The 12,564-nt window shown below is 52.0% G+C and overlaps 2 protein-coding genes across 11 annotated transcripts in view; both read left to right on the forward strand.

Annotated features, from left to right (window-relative positions):
* STAG3 (stromal antigen 3) overlaps positions 1–3,469 on the forward strand; it is a 31,238-nt gene extending 27,769 nt beyond the window's left edge. For 6 of the 7 annotated variants that reach the window (XM_006941976.4, XM_045048318.1, XM_045048320.1 and 3 more), the window contains 2 exons: positions 7–66; positions 337–750. In XM_006941976.4, coding sequence (XP_006942038.2) covers positions 7–66; positions 337–345 — 69 coding nt within the window. In that variant the 3' untranslated portion in view covers positions 346–750. Of the gene's footprint in view, positions 1–6; positions 67–336; positions 751–3,333 lie in introns of those variants that run through there. The other variant, XM_019820487.2, reaches the window with a different exon arrangement.
* Positions 3,470–5,595: 2,126 nt separating this feature from the next.
* On the forward strand, positions 5,596–8,713 carry PVRIG (PVR related immunoglobulin domain containing). Of its 4 annotated transcripts, XM_045047986.1 has the most exons (6): positions 5,596–5,716; positions 6,220–7,163; positions 7,247–7,600; positions 7,689–7,812; positions 7,903–7,960; positions 8,063–8,713. In XM_045047986.1, exons 2-6 carry the CDS (start codon positions 7,103–7,105, stop codon positions 8,390–8,392), a joined length of 927 nt encoding a protein of 308 aa, XP_044903921.1. In that variant the 5' UTR covers positions 5,596–5,716; positions 6,220–7,102; the 3' UTR covers positions 8,393–8,713. The 4 variants fall into 4 exon arrangements, with proteins under 4 accessions (XP_044903921.1, XP_019676051.2, XP_044903920.1 ...); XM_019820492.3 differs by having other exon boundaries at positions 5,603–7,163; positions 7,409–7,600; XM_045047985.1 differs by having other exon boundaries at positions 5,604–7,163.
* The last annotated feature ends 3,851 nt before the right edge of the window (positions 8,714–12,564 follow it).

Genomic DNA, 12,564 nt, shown 5'->3' on the forward strand with positions numbered 1-12,564 from the left:
CTCTAGCACTCTTCCTCTAGTGAGCACAGGCTGGATCTCTTAGATTCCACAGAGATGAACCTTGAGGTGAGTGTCCCCAAAAATACTGTGGACAGCAGGTTAAGAGGACTTTGTGTCCTTGGGAGGTGCTGGCAGGTAACCTGTGTGCTATGCAGTAGGTGGAAATAGAGGCAGTAGCCCGAGGCCTGGCCTCTCTGCTGCTTCTGGAACCTTAGGAGTAGCTGTGGGGGGAGGACAGGAGGAGAAGTAAACTGTCATGTGGAGGACCTTGCAGTCATCTCCTTGCCCTTTGGGCTGTTCTGTCTCTGTGTTTTCCTTTCATCTTTCCCGTTACAGGATCTCTGACATGACTCTGTGCCCCTCCCCGTCTCCACTCCCCATCTCAACTTGGAAAAGGCAAACAGGAGAACAGAGCAGAAGGAAGCACTACTCCCAGGCTCCACTCTGGTCTCTGAGGGGAAGGAGAGGTGGGCTGTGCCTTTCTAACCTGACCTTTCTCTGATGATGTTGGGATGGAGAAGCCTTAAGCCCCCAGTCCTTCTTACTGCTCCCTGGCTCTGTCCCTCTGTATTGAGAAGAGTGCCTTTTTCCTGCCACGTTTGGAGTGGGTGGGGGCTTCACCTCAGTATTGGAGAGGCACTGCCTCCTCGTGTTGAGTGGAAAGAGCCCAATAGTTTCCTGTATTTTTGGAGCATCTTTCCCAGCCTCTTTTGTATCCTTGTGATTAGCTCAATAAACTTGTTTGAATCAGCTGGTTCCCAGGGTGTGGCTTGAGATTGTTAAACTGATGGAAGTCAGGTTCTTTGCTAGTGTCTCAAGCGGCTCTCCTTCGCCCTATGGCCCAGTGTACAGACACACACCAGCCCTGCACGCACCCCCAGGTGCCTTTGTGTACTGGCTCTCAAGGATGTAATGCTTTGTAACTGGGAGACGTGGTAGGGCAGAGGAGCTAGGAAGGCACTGGCTGCCTTTCAGTGGTTTATGTAGTGAGGACTATTCAGACTGAGGAGAGAGGGCAGAATCCTGATTGCCAGAGGGTGACCTATCTCACTACACTGAGAACAGGCATACACCTTGGCAGCCTTCAGCCAAGGATTCTTTGCAGTGGGAGTTTCATGACTTCATCCCAGAGACACCTGTTATAATTTGAAATTGTGTAGACTCTCAGTTTCTGAGTTTGGAAGAAATTTAGAAGTTACTCTAAATGTCCAACCCCCAAATCCAAGATTTTGACACTGTCTTCTCCTTTATCCTTGCCTTCCCCAGCCAGTTCTTAGCCAAATCCTCTCAAGTCATTCTGCAAAATATCTCTGATCTGTTTCCTCTCTCATTGCCACCGTCAGTTCTCACTTAGGCTGCCTCTGGACACCTGCTTCCTTGAAATTCTAACTTTTTTGTTCTTGGTCTGCGTCTTGGAAGAGCACAGCACCTCTGTTCTCTCTTTCCCCCTGACAAGCACCCAAATATGTGAAGAGACTCTTGTCACTTTCTTCTTTGACTAAGTCCACCTCCTCCTCCCTTCTCCAGCACCCTCTCTCCCAGATAGAAGCTAGAAATTGGGTTCAGGATTCTCTGTTTGGAAAGGCAGCTGCCAGTGCCGGGCAGCGCAGCTGACCCATTCAGAGATGTTTAACCTGTATTCAGGGGGAACAGCTCCAGGGAGAGGAGCCTTTCCTATGGGATCTGGGAACAGAGTAGGAAAACCAATGTGAAGACATGGAGGTCACTAAGAATCCAGGAGGGGAAAGATTCCCAAGTTATTTAAATACCAGCCATGCTAAGGCTACTTCACAAGATCAAAAGACTTGGCAGTTCTGCAGATGTACAGATCTGTACACATCCAGATAGCCCAGCGTGGGCAGTTGAGCCCCAACCTCAGAATACATGTGAGTTTTATATCCTGCTCCCCAAATTCTTTGACACTCTTTATTGAGAGGGTGAGTCTAGGTCCTCTCTCCTGGAATATGAGCTCTGTGATTGCTTGGCTAATAGAATATAGTGGAAATGATGCTGTGCCAGTTTCTGAACCCAAAATTAACTAGCAGCTCCCAACCTCCTGTTTCTTGACATGTTTGCTCTTGGAACCCAATTACCATGCTGTGAGACAGCCCCCAAGCAGCCACATGTCCTGCCTAGCTGAAGTCCCAGCCTACATCCAGTATCAACCACCAGATGTGCTTCAGATGTGAATCAGATGATTGTAACACCCATCTTTTGAATTTTCCAGCTGAGGCCCCAGGCCTCATCTTTTCTCAGCCTTTTCCAAATTCCTGCCCCATAGAATCCATGGACACGATAAAATGTTTACACCAAGTTGGGGTGGTTTGTTACATAGCACTAGTAACTAAAACAGAACCTTAGGGTCCTAAGACTCCAAAAGTTAGGGCACATTTATCAGTTAAAAAATTATGTAAACATTTACCACTTGTTTTATTACACACTTTAGAAATGTATGGCATGGGGTGCCTGGGTGGCTCAGTCGGTTAAGCGTCTGACTTCAGCTCAGGTCACGATCTCCCGGTTTGTGGGTTCGAGCCCCGTGTTGGGCTCTGTGCTGACAGCTCGGAGCCTGGAGCCTGCTTCAGATTCTGTATCTCCCTCTCTCTCTTTGCCCCTCCCCAACTCATGCTCTGTCTCTCTGTCTCTCTAATATAATAAATAAACATTAAAAAAAATTTAGAAATGTATGGTGAGTTAATAACAAAATAAATGTTTTGAAATATTTTATTTAGCAGTACAAAATGCCTTTTTGCTCTAAAAAAGCAAAGTAATTTTTTTTTTTTTTAGAGAGTGTAAGCTGGGAGGGGTACAGAGAGAGAGAGAGAGAGAGAGAGAGAGAGAGAGAATCTTAAGCAGGCTACATGCTTAGCACAGAGCCCGATGCGGGGCTTGATCCCACAACCCTGGGATCATGACCTGAGCCAAAATCAAGAGTCGGATGCTCAACTGACACTGATGTAGCCACCCAGGCGCCCCGAGAAAAAAATTTTAAATGGTTTAATGTTTTCTGAGGTTCTTCTTGAAAGATCAGTTTATTTTGATAATTGTCTTTTATGGTCTACATAATTGAAAGGGGTACTTCTCAAAACCTTGTGAATCCAAATGGAATAAGTGCTGCTTTGACTGCATTTACTACTTTTTTAAATAGATGAGCCAACACCCACTGAAAGTTTTCATTTGGAAGACTTATAAACAGGTCAGAAGATGCTCTCCAAGTACAATAACAGTGTTCTTAGAGGGGATACACATTGTTCAGGACCACAAAACCACGGCATCGTATAGCATGTCAACTACAGGCCAACATCAATTGTGGGTTTCCCACTCTTACCTTAGGATGATGATCTTCTTAAGAGATGAACCGTGACATTTGGATGCTGGCGAGAGGATACTTCATTGTGTTTTGGGGCACCTGTAGCTCAGTCTGTTAAGCATCTGACTTGATTTTGGCTCAGGTCATGATTTCGAAGTTCATGAGATCAAGTCCTGCATCGGGCTCTGTGCTGACACCGCGGAGACTGCATGGGATTCTCTGTCTCTCCCTCTCAGCCCCTCCCTGCTTGCATGCACACACGTGTGCTCTCTTGCTCTCACTCACAAACTAAACTATAATAAAATAAAATAATTAAAAAATTACTTCATTGTATTTTTATCTTAAAAAAAAAAAGAAAAATGTTAATCTTTTGTCCTGCATGACAGCAGTGGATATTTTGTGTAGCAGCTGAGGTGCAAACATGGCACCTTAAAAACCACAGCTTTGAAGGATGTCGTGCCAGTGAGCCCCTTGCCAACAGAAGTGGGGCTGTGGGCTTCGGAGCAGCAGCGCCAAGTGGTCAGGCCCTGGCCAGGCCGGAACCAGAGCTGAGGTCAGCTGGGGCAAGAGAGGTGGAGGCCTCTGCACAGGCTGACCTTACCTGGGTTGACAGGTGACACCAAACAGTGCTTTCCAGGGGACTGGCACTGCTGTGCATTGCCTGTTCGCTTACTATTGAATAATTGCTTTTGAATTATTTTAAGTAACCTTCAATCAAGCCTCTTTCTTTTTAACTCTTGTTGTGGCCATAAGCTCTGCAAGAGGGTGAATTGTTTGGTGTTCTCTCCTAAATTGTGAAGAGATTTTTTTCCAGGTTACTGAGAAGAGTCTTCAGCTAATAGGTAAGTCATTCTGTGTTCTGAATTCCAGGCACACTGGGATGTTACAAGAAAAAAGAGAGTCTGTGCTTGGAAGGCATGAGAGGATAAGGTGGCAGGATGGTGGAAGGTCTATTTTCACACACATTTTGGAGTCTTCCTTGAGCTCTGTAGTTCCTTCCCCGGGGTTGGGTGGATCACAGGATCTGGAAAGTCTCCCTTGAGCACAGATTCCCTGAGAGCCCTGGGTGTTGAGTTGGGACAGCCAGAGAAATAGCACTGAAGAGGGGGGAGTGTCCGGTAGGAACAGAGAACTAGAAGGGTGGCCAACCTGCCAGATGAAGCCCAGGACACTAGAGAAGCCATCTGGGTGGCAAAGGAGCCTAGAATCCTGGGTGAAACTTGAAGGCAAATATATCTAAGTTAATTCAGTAGGTGAGAGCAGCAAAGGAATCGAGTGGGGTAGCAGCAGCTGAAAAAGCCTCTCCTGTCGGCACCGAAGCGGCTCATGTCAGGGGGTGGGGGGCAGCCCAGCCTAGGAACTAAGCACAGGTTCTCTGCTGATGGGGCAGAGGACTTTTTGACAAAAACCTTGTAATTTAAATTTTTTAAATGTGTGTGGGAGAGGCAGCTCAGCATGGTTGTTAATAGTGTGGGTTCTGAAGCTAAAATTTTTGTCAAATCCTGGCTTCAGAACCCACATATTAACAACTATGCTAAGCTGCTCTCCCACAGTGAGAGCCTTGTGACCCTGGGCAAGTTCCTTTCTCATAAGGTCATTGTAAGTATGGAGCTAAAATGTTTGACTTGTTCAGAACAAATTTAGCACAGAGTGTACACTCAGATATTACCTTTCATATTTATATTACTTTGATAGGGAAACAAAAATGGCCTTTTCACAACATTTAAAATATTTGTAAAATAAAATAAATGGATCAGGTATGAGTCTCAATCTACAAACTCAGGTGGGGAACTCATAAACTCATAAAAGGATGGTCACCAACATATGTTGAAGGCTTGAGCCAGGCACGAGCAGAGTGCTGCATGCCATGAAGCAGAGTATGATCCCTGTTGGGATGTTACTGCTTTGGGAGTTGAGGTTGCTTTGAGCTTGCAGAGCTATGAAATTGTGGCACCAGTTCAACCCTCATGGGCCTAATTCTAGAGACTGATGACAAGAGATCATCAGGACTTGAAGTGTGTGTGGCTGCAGGGATTTCACTAAGAAATGTCAGAGCTGGGGGCGCCTAGGTGGCTCAGTTGGTTAAGCGTCTGACTCCAACTCAGGTCATGACTCCCGGTTTGTGGGTTTGAGCCCCACATTGGGCTGTGTGCTGACAGCTCGGAGCCTGGAGCCTGCTTCAGATTTTGTGTCTCCGTCTCTCTCTCTGCCCCTCCCCCACTTGTGCTCGCTCTCTCTCTCTCTCTCTCTCTCTCTCTCTCTCTCTCAAAATAAAATAACATAAAAATTTTTTTTTAAATGTCAGAGCTGGAGGTAGCCATTACCTGTGTCATCTAATGTGTACCTCTGGGCCAGAAAGGGAAGAGGCCCAACAATGCAGGCTTGGTGCTGCAGAGCTTTTGGTTGGTAAGTTCAATGACCTTTTGTGTCTCTGAAGCTGAAAATTCTGGAGACTGTTCAGGAGTAACCAAGAAAGTTCTGAGGGCAAGGGTCATCACATCAAAAGCATTCTAATAATTAGGACTGTGCAGTATTGAAACAGGAATAAGCAAACGAATCAACAGATTAGCAAAGAGAATCCAGAAGTAGATCATCTGTAAGAATTTATGATCAAGATGGCATTTCAAAACAGCAAGAGACCTTGAGGATGTTGGCTCTCCACCTAAAAGGTTATACTGTTTACACCATCCCCAAATTAAAATTCTTCAGGGGCAAAAAGAAACTCTTCCATAGTGTTAGGGATAAAAACAAAATTTACAATGTTATTTTTATAATTTGATCTTCCTAACCAATGTACAAAATCCAGAAATGATAAAATATTGACAGTTGTAACCTCCTGAAGATTAAAATGGGGAAGGACATAGGAATAAGTGGGATAGGGAAAGACAACTTTGATGTTTTCTATTCAGTGTTGTTTTAATTGTCTACAATGAGAACTTACCGAGGGGACCATGTGGCTTATGAGACTAAAAAAAAGATGGAGAAGGTTGGTGAGTAGTTGTACCATTGCTTTTCTCCCATCAATCACCAAGTATCAAGCTCCCCGTCTGCTTGGCCCTCTAAAAGCTATACCTTCTTCCAGGGCTCAGAGTCCATCTGTGAGCACTGGCCCAGGGGCAGCCACCACCCAGGCCCAGCCTCTGTGCAGCAGTTGTCCAAGAAGGAAATGTTTCCTTGGGGGCAGCCTCCTGGAGGCAGTGGGATTTGAGCAGGGCCTTGAAAGTGGGGAGGATCTCGGTGGGAGAAGGGCTACCAGGCTAGGGAGGCTGAGGCTGGTATGTGCCCCCCTGCTCTGCACCCACACTGGGCTGGGTTACCACACCGGTCAGCTGTGCACAGGTCTCCTACCCTGTCGCAAACAGCAGCGGAGGAAGTGGCGAGAGCAGGTCTGAGTCGGGTGTGGAGCCAGAGAGGAGGTCAAAGGGTCCAGAGGATGCTCACTGGGCTGAGAGCGGTGAAGTGATTGGCCTGGAGGCCCTGCTTCTCTCAGTGTGGTGGGATGACAGTTTGCCCAAGGGACCAACTGGTTTTTGGCTTGCTGTCCTGCTTGAGTGAAGCACAGCCATGGGTACAGGGAAAACCTTACTGCTGTTGCTTTAAGTCTCCCAAGGCAGAGGGTGCATTGCCCTGCATTCACGAAACTGAGGCAGACAGAGAAGGAAATGGGGCAGGGCTGCGGAGCCCAGCTGCTCCCCGGGCTTGTTCACACATGAAAACTTCCTGTGATGAGAACGGAAACACAGGTGCTGTCCCTACCACAGCAGGTCCCATATCTGGGGCCGGAGGGGAGCCATGGACAGGCCCCGGGTCCTGGTCCTGCTCTTGGCGCTGCTGACACTCTGCATCACTGCTGGTGAGTGGGGGACTGGAGAGAAGCAGAAGATGGGGCAGGGTGGAGACCCAGCCCTGGGGCCCTCCTATGCCTGTATCCCACAGGGACCCCTGAAGTGTGGGTGCAAGTTCAGATGGAGGCCGCCAAGTCCCCGTCCTTCACTGTCCGCTGTGGATTCCTGGGATCTGGTTCTGTCTCCCTGGTGACTGTGAGCTCTGGGGGGCCCGACGGTGCCGGAGGGACTAGACTGGCTGTTTTGCACCCAGAATTTGGCATCCAGCATTGGCCCCCCGCCTGCCAGGTCCACTGGGAAACCAAAACCAGCATCTCCCTCACCTTGGAAGAAGGGTCTGAGGGGATAAGCCCCAATCCCAACACCACCTTCTGCTGCAAATTTGTTTCCTTTCCTGAAGGCTCCCAGGAGGCCTGTGGGAACCTCTTCCTCAGCACAGACCAAGGTGGGGCCAATGAGAGGGGCCAGGGAGGGCAGGGAGGGACCCCAGGGCACTGGCTGCCCATCTGGTACACCTCTCTCTCTATACACAGGGCTCCCTGCCCCTACTCCATCCCCCATACTGCGGGCTGACCTGGCTGGGATCTTGGGGGTCTCAGGGGTCCTCATCTTTGGCTGTGTCTACCTTCTCTACCTGCTGCATCGGCAGAGGCACTGGTGAGACCCAACCCCTGCTGGGCCCAGTCCGAATTCCCACACCAGCGGGCTAGCCACATGCTTTGCTTCTAACCCTCCTCACTTTCCCAGGTCTGTCATGAAGCTTCAGCCACCCTTCACCAGCCCCCAGACACAGACGCGAGCAAGGGTGAGGACTGGGGGATTGTTTGCGAGTGGGGAACAGAGTGGGCTGGTACTGGGGGGGCTATGAGGTAGGGCCTAACTCAGGCCTCCTTCCCCATCGTCCCAGCAGGTGGCCAGCCAAGCCTCCCTGGCCTCTCTCCACATCCCGTACACTACTGTCAACACCAACCGTTACCGCCTCGCCACTCTAGACACGGTTCTTCAGCCCCGGCCACTGTCCCCATGGGCAGTATTCCCCACCCACACGGCGTGCCAACCTCGGCCTCCTGCCCCATGGGTGCCCCTGCCAGCCTCTGCACGCAGCAGTTTCATCTCCATTGAGAATGGACTTTATGCTCAGGCGGGAGAGCGGCCTCTCCCAGTTGGCCCCAAACTTGTCCATTTCCCTGACCCTGTGGGGCACAGAGCCATGGAGGAGCACTTAGGAGTTCGATGAGAGGGACCCCAAGTCCGCTTGGGCTCCCTCTCTTCTCAGGCCTTCTGGGATCCCCTTCTGTTGTGCACCTGTGTCCTGGGTGCCCATCATCTTTGCACATCTTATCTTATTCTCCGGCCTGCATAAGTGTCTCTAACATAAAGCTGGTCAAGGCCCACTCGCCACGGATGTGGTCAGCACGTGTGCACGTGTGGGTACGTGTGGGCACACATGTATCTATGCGAGGTGACAAAATTCCATCCCAGGTTGTTTCCTGTTTTCAAGTCCCCAGCCGTCACAGGTGATGTTGATAACTAAGTAAAAAAAAAAAGTGGTTTCTGACTGGGGCCTTGGCTGGACCTTTTCTTCTTTAGGGGTTAAGAGGTTAGAGGCAGTTTCAACCCCTGGGAGGCAGGAGCCAGGTTAGACTTGGACAGGGATGGGGCCTCGGCATAGGAGACCTCTCCCCTGCTCACCCTCCACTCTGGACCAGGGGGGTTCCTGGCCCTGTAGACCTTGCTGAGTGGCACCAGGGGCTGGGAAGGTGAGATTGGGGGGGTCTCTACTCCCATCTTGCCATGTCCTAGGACAGCAGCAAGGGCTTCTGGGGCTTCAACCCAAGAAAAGCCCCTGTAGCCTGGCCCAGCATGCCTATGTCGGGCTCCCTGAGATGTTCTGGGGGGGAGGTCCTGATGCCTTCCTTCCACAGAATTGATATTCAGAGGCAGGAGGATCACCTCAGATCTGCCCACAGTAGCTTCCTCTGGCTCCTCTCTTATTACTAGGGCACCAGCACTACTCCCCACTGGGTACTCAGGGGGCAGGTAGAGGCGGGTCAACACAGGGACTGAACGCACACTCCCCTACCCACTCATCTTCCCATCCGGGAATCAGCCTCCTGCGGTAAACAGGCCCAGCCACCAGGGCCTCATCACACCTTTGCCATGTGAGAACACGGAAGAGCTCTACAAGCTGCAAGGCTCTACAGGAGTGTGAAAGATTCTGGGTGGCAGCGACAGGATGGTCCTGGAGCCAGGCTCAGGCCACACCCCCAACCAGGATGGATACTAGCCTGGGAGAGGAGACACCTGCCACTAGGTCCTTTACTTGGTTCTGCTTGTGGGAAATCCCAGACAGTGCTACCTGCCAAGCCAGGAACCACCCCCTCTGCCTGGTTCAGGAAGAGCCTGCCCAGAGCCTGTGTCCAACCACAGAACCTTCCAGAAACCCAGTTTACTATTCTAGGTATGCTCTGGTGTGGCTTTGCCAGGACCCAGCCCCACCCAGCCACCACCTTTATGAAGCATTGGGGAGAGGGTGGGGCAGGTAGGGTGAGGGGGTGGTTAAGGGGTCATAGGGCCTGCCTTCCTCAGCCTGTGATCATCTTCCTCCTCTGAGGAGACCTCAGCATTGGCCTAATCAGCTCAGTGGTCCCTGCAGGGCTGGGGGCTCAAGGGAGAGGAGAGGGTGCCACAGGGGTCCCGGAGGCCGCTCAGGGAGATGTTAGGGAGGGAGTAGATCTGGGCCCAGCTGCCTTAGGACCATGTCAGGGGCAGGGGTGTGGGGGCAATGGGACTTGCAGGGTCTCAGAGGAGGTGTTGGGGTCTCCCCAGGAAGCCTCGCTTCTCTAGGAAGGGAATGTTTGTGGGACAAGGGAGGGAGCTCTGAGGGACCCGGGGGCCTGAACCTGGCTGCCTGCCCAGGCCACTTACACATTATGGAGTCGGAGAGCTCCCCCAACTGGAGCCTGTCTTCTACAAGCTCAGACAGCCACAGCCAGCCTGGTCCCCATGGTATGTGAAACCCAAAACTTCAGGAGCCAGGAAGTCTCCACAGCTGGCCTGCTCCCAGCAGTCCAGCCCCATGTCCCAGAACCAGCAGCGCTGAAGGGACCAGCTGGGTGAGCGCAGTTGTGGTGCCAGACCACTCAGCCCCAGAGATTCCAGGTACAGACCCCTTCTCAGACCCCAGCCTGGGAGCTCATGCTCTACTATTTGCTCATTCAGTGCACGTGGTAATCAACACCAGAGAGAGAAAGAGGTGCATTGCCCAAGAGGACAGAACTGAACTAGCCCCTTTACTTCCATGTCCAGGACATGCCTTCTGCCATAATGTGAGATAAGGTTTGGACTTTGGACCCTCTTGACTTGGAGTTCCAGGGGCCACTCCCTGACTGTGAAACCTCCAGCAGCTTAACCTCTCTCTGAGGTTCACTTTGCTCATCGAGTACATAATAAGAGTCATAAGGCCTGAGGGGAGGTTGAAGATTGTAAACCGGGACCAAGTACTAAGCAACTTTGCACGGAATATGTTACTTAGGACTTACAACTCCAAGAGGTAGGTGTTTTCAGTAAGTCCATTTAACAGATGTGGAGCCTGAGACTGGAAGGCGGAGGTACTTTCAGCAGGGAGCAAAGGAGGCACAGCGACAGCGGACCTCTCCGTGCCTGTGCTTGGCTGGGGCAGCAGGGGAGGCCGCGGGCAGGCGGCGACCTTCGGGAGCCGGGAGCAGAACGAGGCCTGGGCCTGGGGCGGGAGGCCGGGCGTGCAGGAACCACCAGGTGGCGCCGCTGACACCTGCTGCGGAGCTGCCGGCGAGCGGGCTCCGGAGGTCGCCCCACAGGAGACACCAGTGCCGCCCGAGAGAAGAGCATCTTCCGAGGTGCCGCCGGGGTCTCGGGGAAAGGATAAGAGTTGTGACTCACCCGTGTCTGCGACCCTCACCCCTCCGTACCGGCTCCCTCAGCCCAGCCCTCGCCCGCCGCAGCTGGCCCGACAGCCCCGGACAGCTCGCCCCTCCGCAAACAGCCCTCGGGACGCCCCCACCCCGTGGCCGACTTCACTGGCGGTCAGTAGCTCCTTCTCCCCCCCAGCAGCCCAGCGGTGGTCCCCGGGAACCCGCTCCCCGACCCCCCCCCCACCCCCGCTCGGGCTGCCCCTCGGGACCCCAGAGCGCTCCTTCCGCAGGCCTGCTCCCACCCACCCTCGCGCTCGCCCACCCGATTTGGCTCCGGAGATCGTTGCCGGGCCCCTGCCAGCGTGAGCCCTTCTCCCCACCCGGATTCCGCCACCTGTTCCCGGGACCTTTCCCAGCCCTTTCCCCAGCGGCTCTTCCTAGCGATGGGAGAAAAAGAACAAAGACCAGACTTTGCTGCGACTCCTGAGGCAGCAAAGGTTACAGATTGTAACACTCCTCTATTCCCGCAGGGACTTCCTTTAATGTTTTACCGCTGTAGCTTCATCACTGTGGTCAGTGTAACTTCCCTCTGATAACTGCACACCTCCTCCTGCCCAGGATATATGTTAACAGTCTTCTTTCAACATATGGCCGCTGATACACATCTGAGGGGTCTCAGGACTTGAAATAATGAAATGAAATAACCTTACCCGAACAACAGGATAAGTGCAGCTCTTTCTGCCCACGGTCCGTCCCGTACTGTAATACAAACACCTGTTTGGCACCCAAAACATCTCGAGAATTCTTTTTTGACTCTTTGCTGTGCAGCCCCATATCACTAGTACCCCCACCCTCCTTGTGGTCCACTGCCTGTATAGACCATCCCTGCTTCTCTCCACTCAGGACTTTCAGCAGCTACCACTCTGTACTGACCCCTAGGCCGTGGGTTCAAGGCACCTGGCAGCTGCTTCCCCATGCAGGCACCCTCTGAGGATCAGAGGGAGTGCCGGGATTTAGACGGCTTGACCTCCTGCTGGCTGGGTGACTTCTGCACCTGTAGGCCAGGAAGACTCCAACCCTTGCTGGGTTCACTGCCAGACACTGGATGATGTGATGACCTCACCCCTGGCCATTGTCAGGTGCTCATCTTGCTCATGCTGACCTCTACAGTGAATGGCAGGGGCCTGGGACCTAGAAAGAAATAGGACAGAGGCTCAGCCGGTGGACATGGGTAAAAGGCCACGTCCAGGATGAGCTGGGGGCTAAAAAGGGCTAGGGTTGAACTAGGAGAGCCTCCTGCCTCCCTCCTGTTTTCTGGGCCTCTCTCAGGTCCTATGGCGGAGCAACTCCCCCACGAGAAACTCCAGGCTGTGCCCCACTGCAACACAGGGACACACATATGCATAAGATACCAGGTGTGCTGGCCCAGCCATGGGCAGGGGGAAACTTTCCAACTTCAGATTCCAGGCAAACCTTGCTGAGGGGGACCGGTGACATCTGGAATCTCAACAACTGC

The sequence above is a fragment of the Felis catus genome, chromosome E3, assembly GCF_018350175.1.
Source record: "Felis catus isolate Fca126 chromosome E3, F.catus_Fca126_mat1.0, whole genome shotgun sequence".
NCBI classification, from domain to species: Eukaryota; Metazoa; Chordata; class Mammalia; order Carnivora; family Felidae; genus Felis; species Felis catus.

Bases quoted from the DNA above. Each gene is read 5' to 3' on its own strand.
- PVRIG (XM_045047986.1), top strand. From the start codon at position 7,103: ATGGACAGGCCCCGGGTCCTGGTCCTGCTCTTGGCGCTGCTGACACTC. The intron at 7,164-7,246 runs GTGAGTGGGGGA...TGTATCCCACAG, and splicing joins GACACTCTGCATCACTGCTG to GGACCCCTGAAGTGTGGGTG. The intron at 7,601-7,688 runs GTGGGGCCAATG...CTCTATACACAG, and splicing joins CTTCCTCAGCACAGACCAAG to GGCTCCCTGCCCCTACTCCA.